The sequence below is a fragment of the Photinus pyralis genome, unplaced genomic scaffold (genome assembly GCF_008802855.1).
Source record: "Photinus pyralis isolate 1611_PpyrPB1 unplaced genomic scaffold, Ppyr1.3 Ppyr1.4_LG1, whole genome shotgun sequence".
In the NCBI taxonomy this organism is placed as follows: domain Eukaryota; kingdom Metazoa; phylum Arthropoda; class Insecta; order Coleoptera; family Lampyridae; genus Photinus; species Photinus pyralis.
In genome coordinates this window covers 59611580-59638432 of record NW_022170249.1, presented here as the reverse complement: position 1 = coordinate 59638432, position 26853 = coordinate 59611580, and the positions used below count along the sequence as shown (strand labels likewise).

Here is a 26853-nt window from a genome sequence, read left to right as displayed (position 1 = left end):
GACTAGTATTGAAAACGGACAGTTTTGCTATACCAGAAAAATTGTGCAGTAGTTGTTCCATTCTATCTTATTTTTATGTCGTTTTGGAATGTTGGCTCACTGTCTGAGGTTTGTTAGCAATATTGCAAAAAATTAAGAAACCGCAAAGAATTTTTAGCAATATTTTGTCTATCAGTCGTAAACTTCGACTTGTAACAACCTCTATCTATCTGTGCAAAAAATCCGCATTGTAAAACTAATTTATTAAAGACTTTCATTTAGTAAGGTGCTCCAATGAGATACAAAGATAAACCGAATTCATGGTGTCAAGAATTTCTCAATCACATTCTGTGCAAATACAGTTCCCTTTCGTTTACAAAAAAAGTCACGTCGCGTGCACTGCCCTTCATTCCTTAATCTAAGCCAAAGCGACACACCACACACCCACATACAGGGTGATTCCTATAGTACTTGCCACCGTTTGGGAGCGTATAGGGGGTGCCTAGGGGAGTATTTTGATATAGGACACTTGGGGTCGGAAATCTAAAATAAGGGCGCCAGAACCAAATTTATCTTCTGGAATTTCACGCCTGTATGTAGCCAACCCAACCGACCGACGTTTCGCGCGGAGCGATGCAGAGCGAGTTAGCGCGAGGAAGCGACATGGGAGGGAAGGAGGGAAAACGACAGTCAAAAGCAATAACGTTTATTTCATACTGTCCGGTAGATGTTCGATTACACTATTCATTTTGAGTCCGGTAGGTGAGTTATTACAGCATCAGAGCCGGTAAGTGTCGCTAAGCAACACTTACCGGACTGTTATTTGTATACATCAAATTTGACATCTTCACACAATTAATTAAAAACCCCAACATACATTTGGCTGTAATTCTTTATTTCAAACTTTAACATTGATTGTAATGAAACAATTTGTATTTCTCTCAACACTAACGCCTGGGTTATTACTGGATGTCGAGTTAGTAATGTTTGATTCCTTCTGCTGTAGAACTTCAATGAAATTTTCGCCGCCTTGTATCAGTTGTATCATACGGGCAATCTTAACTTTTCCTTCTACCGAGCCTTCGATGTATTTTTCTGCCGCCGATGAGCTTTTCCATGCCCCATGATGCTTTAACATCGAAACCCAGGCAAAAAAAATCTCAATTCAAAAACTTACTGCATCCAAACAGTATGCCAACATGACGTTTTCCTCTACTTGTTTCGCCCCATGTTCGTTCCTCAATTGGCAAAACACTTAGTACTCTTTTTCATACCTTGCGGCTGACTTCTTCTTAGGAACCAACTTTTCGGTTGCTTCATGAGATTTCGACAGGATTGTATCGGGAACAGTGGAACATCCCATAACGTTTATACCGTCCATTTTTTAGTGAAAAAAATTCAATGTCAACAAACTACAAACTATAGCAACGGCCGTTGCCACAGAAACAAGGTAATGCGATTTTTACAATATAATAAAATTTTGTAATCTTTGAAATGAAATAATGATACAAAACACACTTACAGTATGAAATAAAATACGTTACGATATACGTCCGGTAGTACTTGTAACAGCACTCGTTTAAGACATTCTTGACTCGGCTCCTGACGTCGCCTCGTCCATAATGTCTAACTCGTACTGTTACAAGTAACCTACCGGACTTATAACGTAAATAACTATTACAAGTGTTCAACGTGGCCACCGTTGTTCTCAATGCACTTCCTACATCTAGCCAACTATTATTATACTATTGCCATAGTGTTTATTCACTTGATACGCGTCGTTGCAGACGGGATTTCGTGGGTTTAAACAAAATTCTGATCAAGTGTCAGCCACACATCGCCGCCTGAGATCGCTCCGTGTGCACCGCCGGCCGGTGGGGTTGCCTACCTACAGGCGCGAAATTCCAGAAGGTAAATTTGGCTCTGGCACCCTTATTTTAGATTTCCGACCCCAAGTGTCCTATATCAAAATACTCCGCTACGCACCACCTACACGCTCCCAAACGGTGGCAGGTACTATAGGAATCACCCTGTATGTATGTACGTAGGTTAATAAATAAATATTTTTCTCATTGCATCGATCTACCTCATGGCGCACTTTGTCTTCAATATCATAAATACAAGAGGGATAACTGACACAAAAAGGTTTCAGTTCCAAAACTTTTACATAATTTCATGTATTATGTAGGAATTCCAAATGAAGATTTTACCTACGTTGAAATCAATTTCAGAAATCAAGCCTGCAAGCGAAATACCTAGGTATAATGAAATTTTTGGTCCTCAGGAATATATTAGAAAGGTCAATTAAATAATTGTTTAAGTAATCTTTGTTTACACAATCGGTACAAGGGCTTACCTATACGATATTAGATGAAGGATCTAAATAGCTAAAAACTGGTGCTGATTCCATTTAATTGTAGAATTTGTAGAAATCATAGAATATCCTGGATCACAATGACGAATTTAGTTTTTAAACTGTGTCGCAAATGGGTTTTTTTTTATTTTTTTCTGTTCGGCAAAAATAATAACACCAAAATGGTAAATCACGTATATTAATGAAAATCAGAAAATGTTAAGAGTTGTTTAGGAATGTGCTTCTCCCATTTTACAATAACTTTTCATTTACTAATAAATCTACCTGTCACAATTTGGGATAATTAAAATTTACTTTGAAATGACCTGACCTCTAGATCACTGCAATATTATTATTATTATTAATATTATTAGAATTGCAGCTAATTTACATAAGTAAGTTTATACTTTAATCAAACCTTAATTTTGATTTTACTTTTTCATTCACAGTGAGGTTTATAGAATCCCTTTGAATCCGAAAAAGAAAATGTAATTAAAACTGACATCAAATTCAGGAGGTTCTTTTTTGCCACACCATTGTATTTCCTCTATGGCCACACCCATTAAAAATACACAATATGACATTTTTTCGACTCCTTTAAGATCCTTCATTTAAGAGTTTACTATAAGTACTAAATAGTCCAACGGATCAATATTTATCTTTAACCAAGGATCGAGTAAATTTGACAAAATACATAGGTAAAGCTAACCTTTATTTACAATTTTTTCTTCGATGTGGAAGATCTGGAATTCTTATACGGTTAACCTTTTTACTCGTCAATTGGGGTGGATATCTGATGATTTCTAAAGAGCTGCATACTTTAACCCGCCGGCTTGGAACAACTTTAGCCATCCTAGTTTGGATTACACACAGTACATAATAAGCACTAAAGGGAATATCAGTAATCGTGAAAGCATCCCTTGCAGTAGTACTGTTCCGTATGTATTCAAAACGGCTCTAGTAGTAGTACCAGTATATAAAAAAGGCATTGCGCGCTCTCACGCTACTCGTTACATCTAAAATCTTACGGAGCATTTTGAAGGGACATACATATTTTTATCTCGAATCAGTTGTGATTTCTTTCTAATTCAATCATACTTGGAAGACAGAAAGTTTTGTTAAAAAAGTTTCAGGAGAAAATCGATTGGAGCCGAAAGTAAGGAGTAGTATCTGAAATACACGGACGGATGAATTAGTTCTAGCACAATCCCATTCAATCACAATTTCCCCCACCCCCCATCCGATAATTGATCACTGGACAATTGGTTTCTAGGGCAACTCGCCCCTTGACAATTGGTCCCTGCTTATAGTAAAATAATTTCAAAAAATATTTCTTTAATATAGTGACAATCGATAATTAGGTAGGTACCTACCACATAAAAATTATAATAATAGTTATTTATATAACGCTAGCGCGAAGTTCAATGTCGCGCATTGAGACTGAAGGTATTTTGACGAGGCGACTATCAGTCAAATGCGCAAAATAACTTCGCGCGCTAGCGTTATATACAATATTTTTTCGACAACTGAACCGATTGTTAATTAAATTTGCTCTTCAAGTACAACTTCGATTTTCATAGACCTTTGAATGATGCATCGCAAGCAGGGGTTAGATTTGTTTATAGTTGGGTCGATGTGGTACTAAATGTTTCTATCCTAGAAACAGTTTTAACAATTTTTGTCCGCACTTTGTCCGTCTGTACTACTACTAGTCCTCCAGTTTAACCTTTTTTTTGTTGTGGTTTCTCTCCTATACTGTCTAGTACAGCCCAGAGACCAGAACGGCAAAAGTTTAATTGGTTTGGTCACTTCCTTGCCGAGTAATTGCTGATTCTGTGCGGGGAAAATGCGCTTTCATCTGTCGCGAGTGACCACGTTTTTAACTTGTTTGATATCTCCTCTTGTTCGTGAGAAGTAGCGTATTGTAAGTTTTTCCAGACGTATAATGCAAATAGTTGGAAAATGACCACCTATGATGAATAAATTCCTCAAATCCACCTTTATTTTTCTGTTTCCGCTATCGTAATATGGTTGTTCATCAGGAAATCAAAGTGCCACACCTCCTAAGATTTTATGAATAACTAACATAAGTAACTTGGTTATCAACACACCCACAACCAAGCAAAAAGGAAGATCATTTCCCAACGTAGTCATTGCGAAACTGAAACTATTATAGATCAGTTTATTCTGGGTAAGTACTTTATTTGGCCATTCGTGTCAGTTGTTCATTTATAGGTACCAGTTATCTAAAAACAAACAAATAACATCGATATGTATCGTTTCCATTTCGACACGTGTTATAACGCGTGTCGTAATGATACCTTTGTTTTTGGCGCTAAGTAAAAGTGTTTTTCTGATCCATGATAAGATACACGAGTCATGACACAATCAATAAACACGTCAAGTCCACAATTCGGCTAAATCACTAAACATGCTGCGAAAGAAAGATCTCAGTTTGATGGTTCACGGACAGTATCTTTCATAACTCCTTCTCCGAAAAGCGTCAGTTAAAATTGATTTAATTATGAAGATAACATTACCTATTTATTTTTAATACTAACAATGAAATGTAAGTAGGTAGTTATCTTCTCTATTATCTTTACACGTTTACAGAAACACTGCTAATCCAACGATTAGCTTTTATTCTATTTTTATCTGCGTAAATTTGATTGACAAACTTATCTGTGCAATGAGCATGTCATTCCTAAGTTTGTTTGTTAAATTATTTTTGTTTATTCGATATTATTGCACATTGGTGTAGTTGTCTCAATGATGATTGTACGAACGGACAGACATTACAATCTCATAAAACTGAAACTACAGTAAGAACCAAAAATGTTGGTCTAAATATCATAAAAGCGAGGTTTTAGTTGAATGACGCTATGAAACGGCTTTTTTAGTGTAACAGTTACGAAACACGCAAATTTTCCCGTTTAAACTAGTCCATTTCCCTATCCCCACACTATTCCAATTTTTGATTGTCCAAGATGTTACTGATGGTGGACTCTGGAGTGACAACTTTAAACGCGAATTGTGGGTGAACGGGAAGTCGGAAGTGGGTACCGATAAAAGGAATGTGGTAGCCTTCCACAAGGCCCTATTGATAGTGGACTCAAAACTGGCGAACAGAATAATGATCTGCCACACAAAAAAGCGCTGTTTTATTTCAACAAGACATTCAAAGATGATTTGTTGTTCCATTTTTTTACACAAACATAATCTACCAACTTGAAATTTGGTCTGTACAACATGCCAAAGCACCCAGAGTGACAATTGTTGAATTGTGCGTATAGTTACTGAGTACTAAACAATTAGTCTTGCTAATTAATATCCAGATTCCGTACATTGTCTTATCTTGTAGCTCGAATGAAAGTGGTACCGATTTTGGTTCAATTTGCGCCTTATCTGCCTTATAGGTACTTCGAAGCTGTCTAGCGTAAATAATTGAATTGCAGTCTATTACAAACAGCCCATTAAGATTAAAAAACTTGATCTAAATATCTATGTTAATTTTACAATGTACTTAGATGAAGTAGGTAATAAACATTACGTACATACTGTGGGCACAAAGAAAGTCTTTTAGGGGGAAATGAAATCTGATGATGCGCGAAAAGGTTTAATATATTGAGTAATAAACTCCGTCAATACCTAATCCAAAGGGACTGATTCAAATTACTCAACCGATCCCACTATTTATTCACCGTTTGGTGCCATTACGTCCACTTCTCTGCCTTCAATATAATCAATTAGATTACATCTGCATCCCACTATCGAGGTCGGCCAAATTGAATTCATTCTATAGCACTCACTTTCAGAGTTGGGATTTATGGTCAGAATTTCAACGTAATTCATGAGTTACTCGACAATATCTCGTGTAGCACCTATGAGGCACTAATTCCTTTTTTTTTATTTATTTATTTTATGCATATATGCATGCTGCTCGCATTGAACATCCACTCCACTTGTTCCTACGTTACTAAACTGAAGATATCTGTTCGGCTCATTTAATATAAATTAAATTTCATTCTCTTTGTCACTGATTGAAGTCAATGCTTCATGAATTCAAATTTAAAAATGTCTGTATGTGCTGACATCATGCAGAGGAATTAGAAGTGATAAAACAGTCACCTTCTATTTCCAACTTAATCCAAGTGTCGCAGTTTCAAAGATGGCACCACCATATGGTAGGCGCTTTTAAATACAAATCGATCTTGAATTCTTTTCAATTTTTATAAATTGCCAATTTTATTTAATGTGCCTCTGTGGGTAATTGAAATTAATCGCAATATTGCTTTTATTGAACAATAAAGGCTAGACTTGATATTGAAAGCCATTTTTACGTTTACAAATGATGTGAATCCATGGATGATGAAATCTATGAGAAATTAGCCACTCGCGTTCAAGTATACTTAGGGGTAAAAGGCCTAGTTTTGTTGAACTCGCAACCCTCGTAGCATACGACGACGCTCATTAAATAAAATCTATCAGTTCATAACCCTGTTATGTAAATAGCAATTGAAAATTGCCCGCTTTGGAAAAGAAAGTGTTTATTGGTGTAAGCACAGCTTTAAGCTGTGGTGTAAGTATGAAACTAATCCCTTACACCGTTGAGTGAAGGATTAGGGCTTACACAAACCAATAAAGCAAGGATTCTCAGGCGTGGATTTAAAGGGGGCGCAGCCTCCCCCCCCCCTCCCCAAACACTTCTGGACAGTGTTACCACATTGGGAGATGGGGTACGGTTTATGCCATTTTTGCGACAAAAAATTCAGTTCTACGACATGCGACATTTTAGGCTACTATGTCAAATCCCATCAAAGACAGGATTTTTCAACAATAACGCGATTTTTGATGCTTGCTAGTATATTTGCGGTGCCGACCTATTTATGCAAATTCATTTATGCACCTAGATTAACAGAATATCTAATATCTAGACACATTTTCTTGAAATTTCTAAATCCGTGTATTTTATGGCAGGTAGGTACCTACTAAGGTAAAGGATTAGTCTGTTAGTATTCGAAGAAGAAAATGATGACACGCTGCTTTGATCTCAAAGCACAGAAACCGAAGTGCAATATAATTTACAACTGTTTGGGCGGTTATTATCATTTTCAAGGAAGGACTTTTTCACAAATGTTACGTTTTGCGAATTTTGCATAAGACGCGGCCTAAACGTCCATTTAACTTTCGAATTTAGTAGTGTTCGAGGTAGTGTTAGAACTGATTTGTGAAGATGACAACGTCTAATCAAGGATCCTTTAAATTCTAAGGAATCCTCAGACAGTTTTAGCTCAAGCTCAGCGCATTACTTTGTTATTACTTGTGAGAGATTATGTACACCTTGTATCTCAGAAACAACAGTGGCTAGATTGATTCTGTTTGTGGTATCACAAAAAAGTGGCACAGGGTCGCCAAAACCGCAAATTTCTATCTTTAAAAACAGCTCAGCCTCAACCAAAATACGACATGCGGTACAATTCAATTTTATAATTTGAGATTCCTGTTTTAAAATCATCCCCAAACGTTGGTATGTTGATTTTCATGTTGTCCAAGAGATCATTCATAAAAATAATAAATAGTAGCGGTCCTAGATTTGAGTCTTGCGGTACTCCCGAAGTAGCAATGTAAAAAATGTGAGTGATTGTAAGAAACTTGTAATCTGTTCGAGAGATATGAAGCGAAAAGCTTTAGTGAGCAACTGAAACCTGTTAGATCCATTTGCCTATTTGCCTCCCATTCGCTAATCTTTTCATCTTCGCGTTAGTTCCGCACCCCCGAAAATTTTAAGTTACATGACGGGCATATAACGGGTTAATAAGGCAAGTGACATATGGACCAGGTGTATTGGTAGATATAATTGACATTGTGGATTTAAATTTGTTATCTTTTCGCAGAGATGGGAATTGTAGAACTTTTAGAGGTTTGAGTAACTTTAGCTTCCCAGAGAAGTAGGGGCCTTTTTTTTTATTTGAAAAAGGTGTACTAAACCAACTGTCGAGGTTTACGGCACCTATACCAATTGACATTACAATATTTAGATCCTTGAGAGCAAATCAGTAACCTTCAAAAAACAAAACAGCTTGTTAATGTCACCTGAGTCACTTAATAGATCTGACAGTAATTTTGGTCAGTTCAAAACACTTCGGTGATAAGTATACTTTGAGAACTCCGTTAATATGTGTTTTACACTTAGAGTTTTGTCGCACTGTTCACATCTTTTTATTTCAGTCCTCTCCATAAGGTGTCCATGGGTTAAGTCTGTATGGCCTATTCTTAGTCTTGCGAGCGATATTTCCTCTTTTCGATTCGGCCGGTAAGATGAAATCCATTCTGTGGACTAGTTTTTATTTCTTTTAGTTTATTTGTATTGTTGTTGTCGTTCCATTTCCTATTCCATTCATTAACAATTTGAGATTTCGAGTGTGACATTGGATCGTATGTAGTGGCTTTAGTTATTGCGATGGCATGAGAGGTGGGACTATTTTTTGCAAGGTGGTCTGCTGTATCGTTTCCAGCTATGCCACAATGGCCCGTATGAATAAAAATAAGCAAATGCTTATACTTGAAAAATTCAAAGTAAGTACTCGTAAGTGCTCCTCCGCACTGGGCGACTTAGCAGCGCTGCTAAGCAGTAGGACAGGACGCAGTGCAGCGCTGCTAAACAGACCAGTATGAAGGGGCAGTTACGAGTATTTACTTTGAATTTTGCAAGTATAAGCATTTGCTTATTTTTATTCATACGGGCCATTAACTAGGAATCCAAAGGAATTCGACATGTTTTTTGCGTTGTTTGATTTTTGGAAGGATAGATCTTGTTTTTTGTACCAAAGGGTTGGGGTTTTCTGTTTGCAGTAGAGACTTGTTAGACGTTGAAAGAATAAACTGCTTAACTGCGGTGCAAGGGACGTGCATTAACCACACGTTAGTTTTTAAGGGCACCCATTAACGGATTTTGAAAGGGAATTGTCCCAGGAATAATAATGCATTTTCTTTCCTTGCCTTTACCTTTACCAACCTGTTACAGTTTATTCAATAACGCCCAAGAATGAATTGTCAAAAGGTTCTCTAATAATACACTTATTAAAATGTTTCTGTAGGGTTTATCACGGTAGCAACCATTCGACGAAAATGCCACGCATAAAAAATATCGGTAACAATATAAACTACGGTCTTATACCTGAAAGGAAATATTTAGGGTGTTATTCGATATCCATGATTACGATTACAGAGGAACACGATAAAAAATCTATCCAATCTACCTACACGCTTCTTTGTCCTAGAGAAATAAGACACTTCTTGCTGTTAACTTTTCCTTTGTTTCTAATTTAAGTCAGAGTTCGGTTTCACAATTCAAACAAGAAAAGTTTTGGTATTTTTAGGAAACACGTTTAACGTAAATTAGAAGCTAAGTGCGGCAGGTGACATGTCCATTTGATACTCGAGTAAAGTATACGTTGACGTATTACCTTGTGCTTGCTGATGACAGTTTTCAAATAGAATATAAAATAGCTTTGAGAACTTCAGGAACGTCAAATACAAAGAGAGGAATTTGAAGTCGGCAGAGCAAACCATTCGTATCATATCTTAGGGAGCTCTAATTTGTAAAGTCTTTTTTGTTATGTTAATACATCCAAACCCGATTACGCCAAGCATAAAATTTTCGGGTTTTAGGCGTGGTAAATTTATATAAATGTTATCCTATTTAATTCACCTGTAAGATATTCAAGAATTTTAAAAATTGGTTATCCAACTAAAAACACTAGAATCTACCACATTTGTTATAAATACCTACGCATATCCTTGCATAAACACACTATCATTTATGAATATTATGTACCTACTTATATACGATGTTCATAATTTGTTTCTCAATATTTATAGTAATGTAACGTTTTAATTTTATAATTATTTATTTAAACAAAACTCATACTTCAAACCTAATTAACAAACGTAAATCATTTGTTTAGTTCGCCAGAAAATTTATCTATCTAGAGTTTCGTTTAATCATATCGTCATAACAATATGACTAAATGATGTGACCTATCATACATTATAATTTAAATTGCATCGATCACACCGTAATCAAGAATCAAATTTCGGAACTAAGAGACTATTGTTTGATTCAATAATACAACATGAGTATAGGTATTTTAATGCGTGCCAATCTAGGTGCCAATAGCATCTCCACATTTTATTTTGTTTTAAATTTTGCCACAGAAAACTTTTCACTGGAAATAAAGAAGCAGTTACTGACTTACGGATATATGTCCAATGCATAGGTACGATTTAAAACATATTACGCATCTATTTTGCTCGTAATTATAAATAATTTACTATAGACATGAAGGTAAATTTGTATCGTTTACATATTGTATATCGCATATTGATAATTCGAGTAGGTCATTTCAGTGCTACGTATTTTTCTAGGAAATGCTACAAACCCCTTTTACTACGGTTTGGCTATAATCGACAGAAGTGTGACTAGCCCATTAATAAGGAGGTCAGTTACCCCAATGTTTCATGGCTTTTTCATTGAAGTTTCGTGATCGTGAACTCATACTTTCGATTATTTGCAATTCAATATTTTCTGTTTACATAGGGTAATTAACGTGTAATGTATCGAACTTATCCCTCTCTTATTCGTAATGTTAAAGAAAAATAAATAGGTATAAAATGTTTTTCAATTAATCCTGTTAAAAGCGGCTCGTCCAGAAATTTTTCTTCTCACAAAAATAAGTGGTAAAGCCGTCGCTCTCATAGCAGTGACTAAAGCGAATTTTTGGCACGTAACCTCAGAAAAAAGTACCTATATGTAGGAGTAGGGGCGTAATTTGAATACGACTTTCTGTGCCCATTTTTTTAAATCTTGATTTTTAACGCCTTAAGTTGTTGTGGATGGAGTTTGTACTCTGCCTGCTAATCAACCACTTCTCCCGTATGAAATCATTTGTTAACAAGATTTTGAAGTTTATTAAGAAACGCTTGTAATAAATAGAATAAACGATTTCCAAGCTATTGGGATAAATAGTCAAGAATTGAATGGTTTTGTCCGGAACCGGGACGAGCTGAATTTTAAATTATAACCCCTAGACCTTGCTACTTGGACAAAGAAAGGAAAACTCTGGATTCCTCCACACGCCGTTCGTGAAAGTAACGTTGTGGAACCAGTTGATATGATCAGTTATAAGAGACAATTGTATTTGCAGCAAGCTTTTTTTGCATATAATGAGGTTGAAGCCCCTTCCTGAAATAAAATTTTGACTTGTTGAGAACTCGAAAACCCTTTAACAAAATCATTAACTGACCAACGACTATAACTCTAGGTAGGTATATAATAGTATATTGAAAGACAAGTGTTACAATGCGACCTATTGTAATACGATTATCTTGTGGCACGAGTGGCGACGCGAAGCGTAGCCACGAGTGTCCGCAAGATAGAAGTATTACAATAAAGCATTGTAACACGCGTTTTTCGTACTATTTTTTCTATTTCGGTGCTTTAATTTAATTAAAAAAATCATTATCAGAAACTATAGGGAACATTAGAACTAACATGTTTTATGTTGGGAACACTTTTTATGCCGTTAAGTTTTAGGTTGGCAGCGTAGTAAGACTGACATTTTGAAGTTCAAACATGGAAGTACCCAACGAAGTACCTACTTGTACTAACTAGTAACTGCCAACTTAAGAGATGAGTTACCAAAAAAAACGACTATAATCACATAGACAATCATCATTGTGACATCGAAATAGAAAATAGTATATTGAAAGACAAGTGTTACAATGCGACCTATTGTAATACCATAGAACAACAAACTTAGAATGGAAACTGTAGTGTAATGTAAAAATGACGCGCCATCTCGTGTATGTTCTCAGCAGCTTTTGCGTGAATGGCGCCAAATTTAAATATTAAAATGTAAGCTACGTCCGCATTATAGTGAATTTCTCCGGATCTGTAACAATAACATTGGATTTGACTAGCTGAAACCTAAAAGGTAAATGAATCCAGCCAGTGAAGTCCAATTTTATTTGTTAGGGTTCCAAATAAATTCAGTTTAATGCGGATGCACCTCACCAGTCAGGGCCTTCAAAGAGTACAGGGCACTTGTTTTATAAGTAACAACTCCAATTAATCCAATCAAGGAGTTATATTTAATTTAATACGATTATATAAGATACAAGATCAACTTCATGGAACTCTACTGTATGATGCTCTCCAGATCGTTCTAAAAATAAAATATGTGGCAATTTATTACAATTCAATTAGTGTTACCTGCTAATATAATGTGCGAACTGCCACACGCTTTAAATCTCTTCGTGTTCCAGGTTCTAAAGCGCATCCAGAAAAATGACGTTCACAAACCAAAAACTTTTGTGTAAATTTCTTCCACATTATATTCTAAACCGATTCTTAAAAACTTCGGGCTCCATTTTTGGGAAACGTCTTCACAATTTGTCACACAACATGTACGTTCTCGACTTGTGTATGCAGAATTCATTGTAATAATGAATAGTAATTATACTTAAAGCACAATAAGCCGTCAATCAAAATTCAAAATTCAACTGTCATAATGGCGAACACGCACTAAAGTTACTAGATTTAGTAACTTTAACACGCACGCTAACTATGCGCCCTCTATTGAATGTTCTCCAAACTAATTATGTTTGTACTCAGTTGTTCCCGTTTACGTTTCCCTTCTAAGTTTTTTGTTCTGGGTTGTAATACGACTATCTTGTGGCACGAGTGGCTTATAATATGCCTCTATTTCTATAAATAATGCTAGCCATAATTAATTGCTATGCAGTTATGGAATCAAATTTGGGCTATGATTGGTTGCAATCCATTGAATAATATTCATAACTCAATAGCGCGCTCCTTGAAAACAAAACATGAAAATGTTAATTATCGTGACAATCATTCTCGCTAGTATTTTTCCGTTAGCTTATTCATAAGTTAGGAATGGACCTCGATAGTGAGAACGAAAATAATGAACTCGTGGCCGTGGGTACACCTCCTGAGGTTATGCACCAGGCAGAAGTGTGTTCAAATTTATTGCCTGAAAAGTCTCGAACGAAGTACGAACACGTATATGGAAAGTTTATGGAATGGAGACGTCAAAAAAAGGTATCCTCTTTATCTGAAAATGTTCTTCTTGTATACTTCTAAGAGTTATCTAAAAAGTATTCTTCCTCTTCACTGTGGACATTCTATTCGATGTTACGAACTACATTAAATCTTGATGATGGAGTGGAAATTGATAAATATCCCAAACTACGTACTTTCCTTAAACGTAAATCAGATGGACATCTTAAGAAGAAATCTAAAATCTTCAGCCCCGAGGAGATAAATGCATTTTTGAATAATGCACCTGACAAAGTATATCTTGCAACAAAGGTTTCTGACGTTTCTTAGTACGGTTCTTAGTTTAATCTTTCGTATTTTTAGGTTGCACTGATAATGGGTTTAATGGGTGCATGTCGAGTCTGTGAGTTAAGTGACATGAAAGTCGAGGATATTAAAGATTTTGAAGGGGGAGTTATTATCACAATACCTAAAACTAAAACTAAAATTGTCCGAACGTTTACAGTTACGGGTCAATTCTTTGATATATACAAGAAATATGCGAAATTGCGCCCACCTACCGTTCAATCCCCCTTCTTTTTTTTAAATTTCCAAAAGGGAAAATGCACAAGCCAAAAAATTGGAATTAACAAATTTGCGAAAATGCCCAAAGATATTGCTACCTTCTTGAGACTTACGAACACGGATTTATACACCGGTCACTGTTTCCGAAGAACATCCGCAACAATCCTAATTGATGCTGGTGGAGACATCATGGCTTTGAAACAACACGGTGGCTGGAAATCAACAGGCGTAGCCGGAGGATACGTTGATACTTCCTTGACAAATAAGTTGGATACCGCTAAAAAAATTTCAAGCTCTGGGATTTCTACTTCCAATATCGCTCCACAACCTGTAGCATCATCATCCGGAACATCTTGTAGTAGGTACTAACGTATTAAATGCAAATGCACATTTTGAGACCCATGCTCAAACCAATTTGCAACCAAATTCTATAACATTTGTTAATTACGGTACCATGACAGTCAATTTTTCAAGATCTACCACAGAACTTACTCCGCCATAATCCGACGTTAAATAAGAAATCTTTCTTTTATAGAATTAAATCCTGCTTACTTTGTTTTCATTTCAGTTATTTTTGTGAGTATTTATTGTAATGTAAATGCTAATAAAATATTAATCTAATTGAAGTAATAGTCGTAGATAAAGTATAGTATTACACTCGCATGTTATGGCTCTTATTCACTCGGTCGCTCGCGTCGCAAACGTCAACCTCGTGAATAATAAGCGCCATAACATGCTCGTATAATAATATACTATTTTAGAATCTGGTAATACACCGAATGAAAAAACTGCTCCTTTCCATATATATGTATATTGATAAAAAATAAACCAAATCTCAATCCACAATTCACCTTGCTTACAATTTTTCCTTATTGTCATTCTTATTTGGATTAATTTTTTACTTGTTGTCTAATTTTTTTAGTTGGAGGTTGTAAAATAAAGTACATTTACTACGTTGAAGAAACACCGGTTCTACGTTAAATTGTTTATTGATTAGTACAAATGCTAAAACTGTCACATTTGAACAACGCTTACTAAATTTGTTACAAAATACCGCATTCCCTTGTAATGTTTTTTAACAGAGGTTTATAATAATGAAGAAATCAAAACTACTCTTAAATTTTCCTATTATACTCGTAGAAGCTCCTATCTTACCTAAATTAATACTTTCGAGCCCATTTAGAGGAACAATTTTATTGAAACAACCGAATTTCGATGGGAATTACTTCAAATGAATTCACATTCTAGTTAATAGGCCCTATACAGTATACAGGGTGTTCATTTGAAAACTTCCCACTACGGATTTATCCAAAACCACTGATTGATTAAAGGCAAAAACGGTGAGACACGTCAAACGATTTGTAAAGGTAGACAACTTTTTAACCAGAAACTACTTCACCCCCTTTCACCCTCTACCCCAGGGTCATTTTTCATAAACAATTAGTCTCGAAAAAAGTACTCTCGTAAGCTGCTAATGTGATAACCATTAACCACTATTTTTTCGATAAAAGTTCTCGTTAGTTAGCGAGATTTTTGCGAAAAACCTTATTGACCCCGCGTTAGCGGTGCAGACATCGGCGGTGCTATAAAATTCCTGCTGGGAAAAAGCCACTGTGCTCTTTCAAAATTGACGTACTCTTGGACGCATAAATTTGTCATCGCCCCCAAAAATAAGTGCATTGCTTTAAATAAAAAAAATATCTTTTTTTATTGAATACAAAGACCAATTTATAAAAAAAAGTGAACCGTAAGATGATATCGGTGGAAGCTAAACATAAAGCAGTACCACAGCAGCTCAATTTGAATTGAATGAAACGTCCGCCCGTCCGCAGTGTTTTATTGTACAACCAAAATCGTGAAGTGGTGGGGGGGTTCGTTTTATTCTCCACAGGTGCGACGATTGTGAATGTGAATCGCGACCGTATCTCCAAACAGATTCTCATTACGGAACCGGCTGTTCCCGTACGCTCTCGTCGCGTGCTGCATGTTGGTGTCGGTTAACTTTTGACGTTCTGTGAGAAATTCACGACCATTTATTTCAAGTGGTCATGAGTGTACGATCTAAATTTATAAATAAATTACTTAAATGGAGCACGAATTGATTCGTCTAATTTCGATTCGTAAGATTATTTTCGACGTCTTGCTATTACTTTGCGGTAAGTGACCTATATTTACTACAAATTGTAGAGGTTAGGTTCGTTCATTGATTTTCAAACGTAAGATGATACAGTTCGCAGTTGTCAAATACAAAACAGTAACGTATCGATTACGTTGCCTAACTTGCGCAAAAGGCGGCGAGGTTCAAATTGTTTCTATTCATTTGTTTTACTTTCAGTGGGATTTCCTATTCTATTCCTGTACCTTTGGGGCGATCCCTATCGCAGGGGGTTCTTCTGTGATGACGAGAGCATACGGCACCCTTTCCACAAGTCATCTGTTCCCTCGTATTTTTTGTACATTTTTGGACTTGGGATGACTACTGTCGTAGTAAGTATAATACATAAAGTATATACGAACGTCTTTGCACCAAAACAGAAGGACGATAGAACGTAAAATAGGGAATTATTATTTATTCCTATTATTTTCGAAGTCGATAAAGTGACATTTTAAAATAAAGTCCTTGACGTAGTTAATGGGATTTTGTTATCTGATAACTACTAACCGTGTCGATAACAGATCGTGTTCAATACACGTTCAAATAACCGTAAGAAAAAAACACTTATAACAAATTGATATCGCCTCCCCCCCTCCTCCCCCAACTGAACTTTCATTCTAAATTTTAAAAAATTGAATTAAATGAGTGGGTATGATTATGATTTAACACTAATATAGTAAAATTTATGCAAACAAATTTGCTTTTGCAAGCAGACTTCGTCTCAGGATTTATTTGCATTCAAAAGAATCTCTACAATTAAAATACAATAGTGTTAAATGGCCCCAGGTGACTTTCCCTTATTACTTTTCACTGATGTGTACCTCATGAAAATTATGGACTCACTCTGAACGAACGCAAAAGATTAACACGAACCATACGTACCTACACTTAAATCGCGAGATAAGCTGTACATCAAGATCAATGGGTTAAGCCGACACGCAATCAGTATTGACTCCATATCAAAATAATATTTTATACGTAAAGAGATCCCTTCCAGCTGGTGCCATCCTTTAGAGCCATCTAAATATCTCAAAGAAGTGCATTTACATTTTTCAAATACGATACGGGCACTAATAACGGGCGATCAAAAATGAGTTGCTGCCGAGTTCCGTGTAAACAAAAATTCCAAAGGTGACTCGACAGCAACTCATTTTTGATCGCATAGTATAACAGAAACCTATAATCTGAATTGCGCGAATTAAAAAAAAAGAAACACGAGGTTTGTTAAATTATGGCTCAAAGTTGCCTATTTATTTCAAGCCGAATCTTAAAATGAATGGAAGAATTGAATAAAACGATAGATCATACCCAATTTTGTATTTTTCAAGTTTTTTGCTTTACAAGAAAACTATTAGAAATGCGCAATCTATGCTATGGCAATTGGCATTAGTAGAACATTTTTACAAGTGGAATTTGAATAATATCTGTTTTTAATTCGGTTTTACCACCGATGCTAAACGTTACAAAAATTCGAGTAAAAATTGTGTAGATGGGATTAAAAAAACAAACGCAATTAAACCAATAAAAATTCGTTAAGCAATTTGTTTTTTCATTTTTAATAGCCCTTATAGACATTTCATGCCTTGACGAGAATACTAACATGAAAGAATTTTTATTTTCTGATCGAATGATACCAATACTAAGTCTGTAAGTGATGTCGTTCCGGAGCCTTTGTGACTCAGGCACACAGAGATCAAGAGCGCAAACGTGTACTTTTTATTTTTTGAAAGTGAAAGTGCACTAAAAAATGTGAATTACTAATCTTTTGCCAGAGTAAGTCTTTCAAAGGGAAAGCTGGTTTATGAAACCGTGATTTCCGTCTGTCCGGAACAGAATAATCGGAGAAAGGCTTGTTTCACGCACTTATACGATTCGGTGCGTATCCAATTTGTTTTTGGTCGCTTCTGACAAGTGAGAACGGGCGATACGGCATGTGTTCGGTACCTACTAAAGACCTCTCATAACCGAAAGGTGCCTCGACACGAATCGGTTTCTATTCGGGTGCAAGGTTCACAAAAACAATTGGCCGTACACATACCTACACGATTTAGTTTCGGTTCGGTTGCGTTTTCGGCAAGTAAAAATATTCTGAAGTAATTGGAAAATTTGCCTTCGTTTTCCCATATTCCGACAAAGTGAACAAAATGCACCAAGCTCCCTTTGGTGAGGCTTTAGGGTGCACCCAGTGAAGTCGATTATTCCGCCTTTGTTTTTTTAATTTTTCTCCATAGTGAGCACAACGACAATTTTTTTCAGTTGTGCGCTCTCCACTAAATAATCGATGATTCGGATTGGGATGATGCGAACTGAGTGTGTGTGAAGAAATGAAGAGATGTCATTCGTTTTCGACGGCTACCGAAAACAAATATGAGTACGTACCGAACCGAATCGAATCGTCTAAAGAGTGCCCGTACACGACCCACATTTCGGAGTGGGCCCGACCATACAATTGTCGTCGTTTTCCGGCGAACTGAAGTCCCAAGCTTGCGGTTGGTTGTACCTCTATAATCGCAGCGAAAGGTCGTAGAAATCCATAATATTGAAGCTGACGACTACAATCTGACACTACGAAATATAGGACAAATCATCGTCCCTGTTTTGTTTGAGATGGTGAGGTCGTAGTCGCCTTAGTGGAAACAGGCCAAAGGAGGGCGATTTCTGATTTCTCTGATCTGTAAACGATAGCGTAGCTTCTGGGTAGACGTTAGTTTTATTTTCCATAGTATTCCAATTAAAGGTCTCAACAAAAGGGTCTGTTTTCTACCAACGACCGCCCTTCTTTCTGACTCTTTATCAAAAGAGGGTGGTGGTACTTCATGGTACTCGAATGAAAGGTCTCAACGAGAGGAATTCATTTCTACCAACCATAGTCATCCTCGACCCCTTATCGTGATCGGATATAAATAATTCGTTATATCTCAAGAACAGATTGTCGAAGGAGGGCACTCACAAAGGGCGATTGGGACATCTGGAAGAATTGGTGATGTCAGAACTTTAAGAGTATCTCGAAAATGGTATGTCGGAGGAAAGTACCCACAAATCCAAAATGAATTGATTGGACGAGATATATCTATTGGTGGAAATCGAAGTGAATATCTTGAAAACAAAGTGACGGAAAATGGTACTCTTAAAGAGCAAGTGGAACGTCAGGACGAGACATTTCTATTTTGTGGTTTATGCGGGTGCAACCCTAATAAATCATCCCCTGAAACTGATATCTTTGCTTGCTTCAAAACGATTGTTGATTAACCGCTATTTATCCGTGCCTTTCTCATAGCCACTTTTTGAAGTCCACAAGGGTTCGTGCTTATAAATATTTTAACCATTAAATTCTTCTACTAAAAGACTGAAAGCGTGGAGTGAAAAATCCTAGATCCTTCACTCAACACTGAAAGACTTTCTTAAATATGCGGGCGCCATTGGGGCGAGTTCGGTCGGAAGCGTTTAATACTTTACCACTCTTCTATTAATTAATTGAGACAACTATATCCATTAAGATTTTATATTCAGAATTTCACATTGTTTCCTTTGAAAAAGTGTTGATATCTGGTAACGGGATAGAATTGTTTTTATAATGTTATATTTGCTATTCTAACAAGCATGAAGTTATTCCACTATCAACAAAGTTATAGTAATAGCGCCAGCTTTAGAGAAAACATACGGTTTAACTTTGAATAGAAGTAAGTATATTGTTTATTTTTTTTTTTCGAGTTGATCTTTGAAAGGACGTTCATTTTCTCAACGAAAATTAAAACGTACCCATGTAATGTGTTACTAAGTAGCTAGGTGTATCGTGTATGTTCTCTATCACTTTTACATTTTTATAGCTGCAAAATGGATAATTAATCTTTGTCATTCCCTTAATGAAAGAGAAATAACTATTGAGTTCACCTTTGGACATGAGAAATTTTTGAACGTTGAGACACACCAGAGCAAAATTGCTTACAGCTTTGCGATTTTTTGGAACAGATACGCAATGACAGTTAACTTCGTCGATAGAGTGTCAATTCCATATACCCTCCCTAGCCATCCTCCCATATTGACATTTTGGTAAAATTAGAACAAGTTTTTGTATACAGGAATAAAAATAAAGTGGTAAATATGATCTTCATGTTGAGAATACGTATAATATCTGCCATGTATTTGTTATTATATTGTTATTCATACAGGGTGATTCCTATAGTACCTGCCACCGTTGGGGAGCGTGTAGGTGGTGCGTAGGGGAGTATTTTGATATAGGACACTTGGGGTCGGAAATCTAAAATAAGGGTGCCAGAGCCAAATTTTCCTTCTGGAATTTCGCGCCTGTAGGTAGGCAACCCAACCGGCCGGCGGTGCACACGGAGCGATCTCAGGCGGCGATGTGTGGCTGACACTTGATCAGAATTTTGTTTAAACCCACGAAATTCCGTCTGCAACGACGCGTATCAAGTGAATAAACACTATGGCACGTTTTACTAACACGGAATACGCGGACATGCACTTCATGTACGGATTGGCAATGGTAACGCACGAGCTGCACGACGAGCGTACGCTGAGCGGTATCCAAACCGTCAGTTACCCTGCAGACAGGTCTTTCAAGAAGTTCACTTCCGACTGTGCGAGACAGGGCAATTGCAGGTAAGCTGACGGAGGCTTAACTTTACACACAGATTCGTGATGCACATCGATACTTGGGTCATTTAAGCACCCATTTCGAAAAGTTTGTTTGTTTACACCGACCTCCTCCTATTTCGCAGCCCACTAGCGCCCGTGATCGCGATCGCCCGTTGGTAAATGCCTTAGAGGAGGATGTGTTGGAACGTTTCGAGGCAAACCCGCGTACTAGCACTCGACTTGTAGCAGATCAGGTGGGTTGTAGTCAACACACAGTGTGGAACATCGCCAACAACAACAACTTACACCCCTATAAGTTTAAGAAAGTGCAAGAGTTACGGCCGGGTGACCATGAAAGGAGGCTGGAATTCTGCAACTTAGTCGTCCAGGAGGAAGAAGCTAATCCGAACTTTCTGAGGAGCGTGCTNCAGAGCTGTCACTTTTAATAAGATTTAAATCTTTTTTATGATTTAAATACTTTTTTCGATTTAAATCATTTGATCTTAAATCTTTTTACGGAAAATGATTTTTGATTTAAGATTTAAATCTTCATGAAAACTATCTTTGATTTTGAACTTAAAAATATGATTTAAATCTTTTAAAAAGATTTAAATACTTTCGAAAAGATTTAAATCGTTTCCGAGTGATTTAAATCTTTTAGAGACGATTTAATTAATACATACTAACAAATCCTCTTGATTTGTTTCAACCTGACTAAGCTAATTACCCCGGGTTTTATTTCGGTAGACGTTTATATGTATTTATTACAAAATCGAGTATACTGAGATTGACGATGTCTTGGTTTTTTAAAATTTCTTTCGCAAAAAAATAGGTACATATTTTAATTTAATAAATAATAACAATAAAATACGGTAGAAATGGTAGGTATATTGATGAATGATGTTGAGGGTTTCGAGCAAGATCATCAGACCAATCAGTTTTATTGAATGTAAATCCTTTACAAACCTTTTGTCATAAAACGTTTAAATCATCGGAAAAGATTTAAATCATTACATCATTACATGATTTAAATCGTTATACGTGATTTAAATTAACAAAATTAGATTTAAACCTTTTTGAATGAATTAAATACATCGAAAGTATCTTAAATACTTTCTAAAAAGATTTAAATCACAAAAAATATTTAAATCTCAAAATGATTTATTATCTAAATACTTTCTTATTGACAAAAGTATCTTTGATTTAAATCATTTGTTAAAATGAAATGCATCTTTGATCTTTGATTTAAATCGTTTTTTAAACGATTTGTGACAGCTCTGCTTGGAATCAAGTCTTTCATTTGTTCCCCACCCCATAGCCGCGGTGTCCCCACATTAGTAACGACCTTAGAGAGGGTTTTGACTGGGTTCAAATAGCACCCTTCATCCATTGAGTATCATTTCTATTCAGTAACAACTTCGCCCAAACGTATTGGTAATTGATAAAACTTGAAAGTCGTGAAAGACGTACAGGAAAAAATTTTTTGACCAAGGTTATGAGATATTCGATGAATCGCGAACTGAGAAAGATGAGACTCATTACGCAAATTATCGAATTCGTGATTCAAAATTGTTTACTACATGGATGCAACTTGGTATGCAACCGTCTTTTTACTACAAACGTTGACGAAAATGAACATAGCTAAAATTGACGGTATATTTAAATGCATTGGATTTATTGTTTTGGTAGCTGCACCACGGCTGATAGGAATTTGTTTATTTATACAGTATGCAACAAAAAGCGGTGGGTGTGCGGTTAATAATGAAAACATATAGAAAGCTATCGTTATTATTACTATCACCTTTAACCTAAGATGATTAAAATAGATGAAAAAAGTTATAAAGAACCATTATACTTTGTAATATTTAGTTGGTAATTTTACAGCTCATTAAAAAATTTTATTATCGTAGGCGTAAGTATAAAATTCGGAAACACCGACGCTTATATGGGCCATGTTTACTTTCCATCAACGCTTTGTTTCTCGGTCACATTTATCTTGAGTACTCCATTGATCGAATGCATATAAAAATGTTCGGAGTGTCTGGCTCTTCTCAATACTGCTACGCTTCCCCCGCACGAACACAAACAATGCCGGTAGCTGGTTTGATTAATTTATTGGACATTTTCTATCGGTCAGTAACTTTAAAAATTGAGACGAAATGCTTGTTGCATCATAGCATTATAGTTCAAAGTTTTGTTATCTGGGATTTTTCAAATTCCTATTAATTTCCTTAGTAGACCGATTTTTCCATGATTTTTGCACGTAGAAGCACTTACAGTGAACTTTATCACTATTCAATTATATTGATTCATAATTGAATGAGTAGCGGTTGTCGCGGTTTTTAGAATTCATATCTTAACAAAATTAATTATTTTATTACTATGATTATTGTTGCAAGGGCAACTTGTGAACTTCCGTCAGAACTCAAACACTTGTAATCAATGTCCTCTTTATTCTTGTCATGGACTAATTTACGGAAAAATGTCCATAACTTTTTTTTTAAATCTCGTGCAAAAGCTCTGTCCGACAGTTTTGTTCGGAGTGTACGCAGAATATTTCAGATCATATTTATTGCCCGACGGGAATCGTATTTGCAATTTTGAGTGAGCCAGCTTGGTATATATCTGGCGAAAGTCAGTGAAGACATTCCAAAAAATGTGTGTAAAGCAGCCCTTCGATTATCAAATTTTGATTTTTCCTTTTGCAGCTTTACAACGAAATATTTGGACCCTTGGTCGGTTTGCAAAAAGTTGTTTTGGTCCTCTCAAACACCCACATTTTTTAACATACCTACCCGTTTGTTATACCCTGTACATAGGTACAGTGTGTCCCTCGATTGTATGGTCTTACCTTGTAAAAGATAAAAAATGTTCGCATTGAATTTCTGGGGATTTAGCGCTGCTTGGTTGGATACTCATTTGTGTCATAATTTTAGTTTCGAAAAATGTATACCAATACATACCAATGAAAGTGCTCTTTGGGGACAAGATGCGCACAAATGTTATTAAGAAAAGTTGTTCAAAATGAAACTGAGTACACGTGCAAATAGAATGCAATGACCATGCAGGAAATTTGAAGCCGATAAGAACACTTCGATATTGTAGTTAAAATATTTAATGTAGGTAAATTGAGGATTTCAATATCAACTTGCTAATTAAAAATACCACTAGCTGTGCACTTACAATTTATTAACCCTAAAATAAAAGAAACAATACTCTATTATTATTCCAAATGGTGTTGTTCAATTAAATCACCTCCTAGTTCAGCACAAATTCAATGCGAGATTCAAATGCTCTTCAATGTTGATTAATAATGATCCGTTTTGAATTGCATTTTTCAAATTTCAAAGCATCCATATTGCTGTGTGCAATAATGGCGTGCGGTCAACTACACCACCCACAAAATACCTATGTAGCAATTAAAATTGAAACTTAGAATCGTTATAATTTCTCCTCGTACACTTCCGGCAAAAGTCCCAATGGTCATAAATAAATGAATAATTTGCAATAGACATTGTTTTCTAAAAGGCAATGACAACAGATGATAATCCTTAAAATCTGTAACTTCTCTAGAAGTTATATTTATAACACGTACCAAGACAAATAAATAGTACCCTTGTCATGCTTCATTCTTTGTTGTTGTTAGGGTCGGTCTTTTTGTTTAGTCTAAATTTCGTAACGATTGATTATGGCACATTCGGAAATAGATTTTCATACAAGGTGCGTTTCCAATACATCGGATAAACTTTAAAGGAAGTCAACCGCGTAAATAGAAAGTTCCGGTGAAGGTAAATAAAGATTAATAATTAGTAACGAAATCTATTCTTGGAACTCTACCTAAAATTGAATCGGGCTATCTTTTTCAATGTTACAAAAAAGAGAATTTTAACATTTTCTTGGATGGACACGTATAATATCGTGATCATCAGAAAGGAATTAAACATATCATTTGATATTTTTAAGACGTTGATTTTGAAATAGATATATTAAATTATGTGCATTGTACAGTACTTGAATTACCCAACGTTTCATAATATGTGATGTATACCTAAACTAAACATTTTTTGAAATTTTTTTGGTTTTTTATTAAACGCAACCACTCAAAGAAGTTTCCGTTTGCAACGCAAGAACGAAGAGAGAATTATTTACAGCATTGGCGTAAAAAGATCACGGCTTTACTTATGTAAATGTTGTCAACGATCTTCGATTTAAAAATGCGGTATCTCTTTTTTTTTTGGAAACTATTTTTTTTTGCTCTTCATATCACTATGTCTAGTGATCGATTATTAGAAAAAGTGATGAAAAATTAGTGCAGCAATTAAACGTGTAATGTTATTTACTTTAAATTGGTGTTCAGGGTTCCGACATAAACAATAACAGAACAATAGTATCTCGAGTATCAAGATAAGATAAGATAAAGATTAACCTCCTACCTTTGTTCCCAGAGAATTCGAGAAATTAGTAATATCTCAAAGATAATAAAACACAGTTAGATCTTGTACTTAGTGCTAATTTTTTAATACTAATACTCACACTGAAAATGTGAACAATCTAAAATAATCTAAAACTACAGAGAAAGCCCTAAATATTTGGGTAATCGGATATTTTTTGGTGTTTGATAACAACTGCAGAGGGATTAAGAAAATCTTTAGGGTCAGTTTCACCAGCTTTTCTTAAATTTAGTCGAAAGTGGAAACTGCCTCATTTGCCACATGACATTGTCACCAAGCGATCGAGGGTTAGTTTTCTTAAAAAATAAACCAGGGCCATATATTTTATTATATTTTATTTATGCAGATTTGTAACAAATGTTTAATTTATCTTATAACTGAAAATGAAACGCCATCAGCCACTCTATTTTGCCATCCCTTTTGTTTCGCAAACTACTGTTCAATTTTTTACTAGAAGTATTGGATTCTAGTTCTAGTACCAATTGGATTTTTTATAAACAGCCAATGTACAAAACATCTTAATGAAAATTCCGTCATCATGTCGCAATCAATAATCATTTTTAAAACCTAACGTTGTACGTAGAATTATAAACAATATGCAACGTATCGTATGCATTAATCACTGGCTGGTGTTAAATTTAGAAGAAACATTTTTTATTTATGTTAGATTTAAGTTCTATTAGCATAGTTTTCATGTTATACGAATTTGTTCCGGCAGATGTTAAGATAGTCTGTCGGTGCCTAATAAAAGAATTCGAATAGTTTCAAAGAAGAATTTCAAGAGCGCTGTAAACATTCATGTCGTTGCATTGTCAAAGTGGAAAGTAGACTCTGGTCTGATCAATAAATTCTTTCTTATAAAATAAAAATGAATAATTGTTTTTTTTATTAATTTTAGAAATGTATTGCTTCTCTTCTGATTCATAAATTAGGCCAATTACACTTCCATGAAAAGAAATTAGGCGAATTTCATTGTAACCTGTAAACATGTTCTGCAATTGCGGTGCCTGATGACATACGTAAGGAATATTCTAGAGTAGCTAATTACGCTTTTAGTTGAACAATCACGAATGTGGTATTAAAGTACTCTATATAGTTCATAGATATGTGTGAGACCTAACCTTCACTTCTGGGAATCCCACGATTTACCTCTAGCTAGCTCAGTTATAATTTTAAAAAAAACCAAATTTTTACACGCATCTCAAGGTCCAGCTGGATTCTGCCACCCTACAGCATTCCAACAATGACATAAATAGGTGGCTTAACCAAATCCTTAAATTCCAATATGAAACTTTACCCCCAGATTTAATCAACTTGAAACAAAGTAAGAGACGCCGACAATTACCTCTCTTTGACTCTAATAAACAAAACCTGGATTGCAATGACTGGTTTAATTTCAAACAAAAAATTGCGTAAATTTCTGTTTTACAACTTTTTACAATTTTAAACAAATAAATGACACACACAAAAAAAACAAATTACTCAAACATTACAAACAAAACAAGACAAAACAAAACACTAACTACTACTTACTTTTAAAATTAGTCCGAATAACGTATTCCGATAAAAAGAGGTATTCGTACACAATCACGTAAACCAACCACTCAAACACCGACGTCTTCTCTCTTCGGGTACCCACAAATTCAAAACTTCCGTGTTTCCGCAAAATAAA

General features: G+C 35.6%; 1 protein-coding gene across 4 annotated transcripts in view; it reads left to right on the top strand.

Moving 5' to 3' along the window:
* Nucleotides 1-15884: 15884 nt before the first annotated feature.
* LOC116176073 (putative phosphatidate phosphatase) overlaps nt 15885-26853 on the top strand; it is a 43381-nt gene continuing 32412 nt past the window's right edge. For 2 of the 4 annotated variants that reach the window (XM_031494557.1, XM_031494551.1), the window contains exons 1-2: nt 15885-16135; nt 16315-16466. In XM_031494557.1, coding sequence (XP_031350417.1) covers nt 16066-16135; nt 16315-16466 — 222 coding nt within the window. In that variant the 5' untranslated portion in view covers nt 15885-16065. The remainder of the gene's footprint in view (nt 16136-16314; nt 16467-26853) is intronic. The other 2 variants (XM_031494565.1, XM_031494543.1) reach the window with 2 other exon arrangements.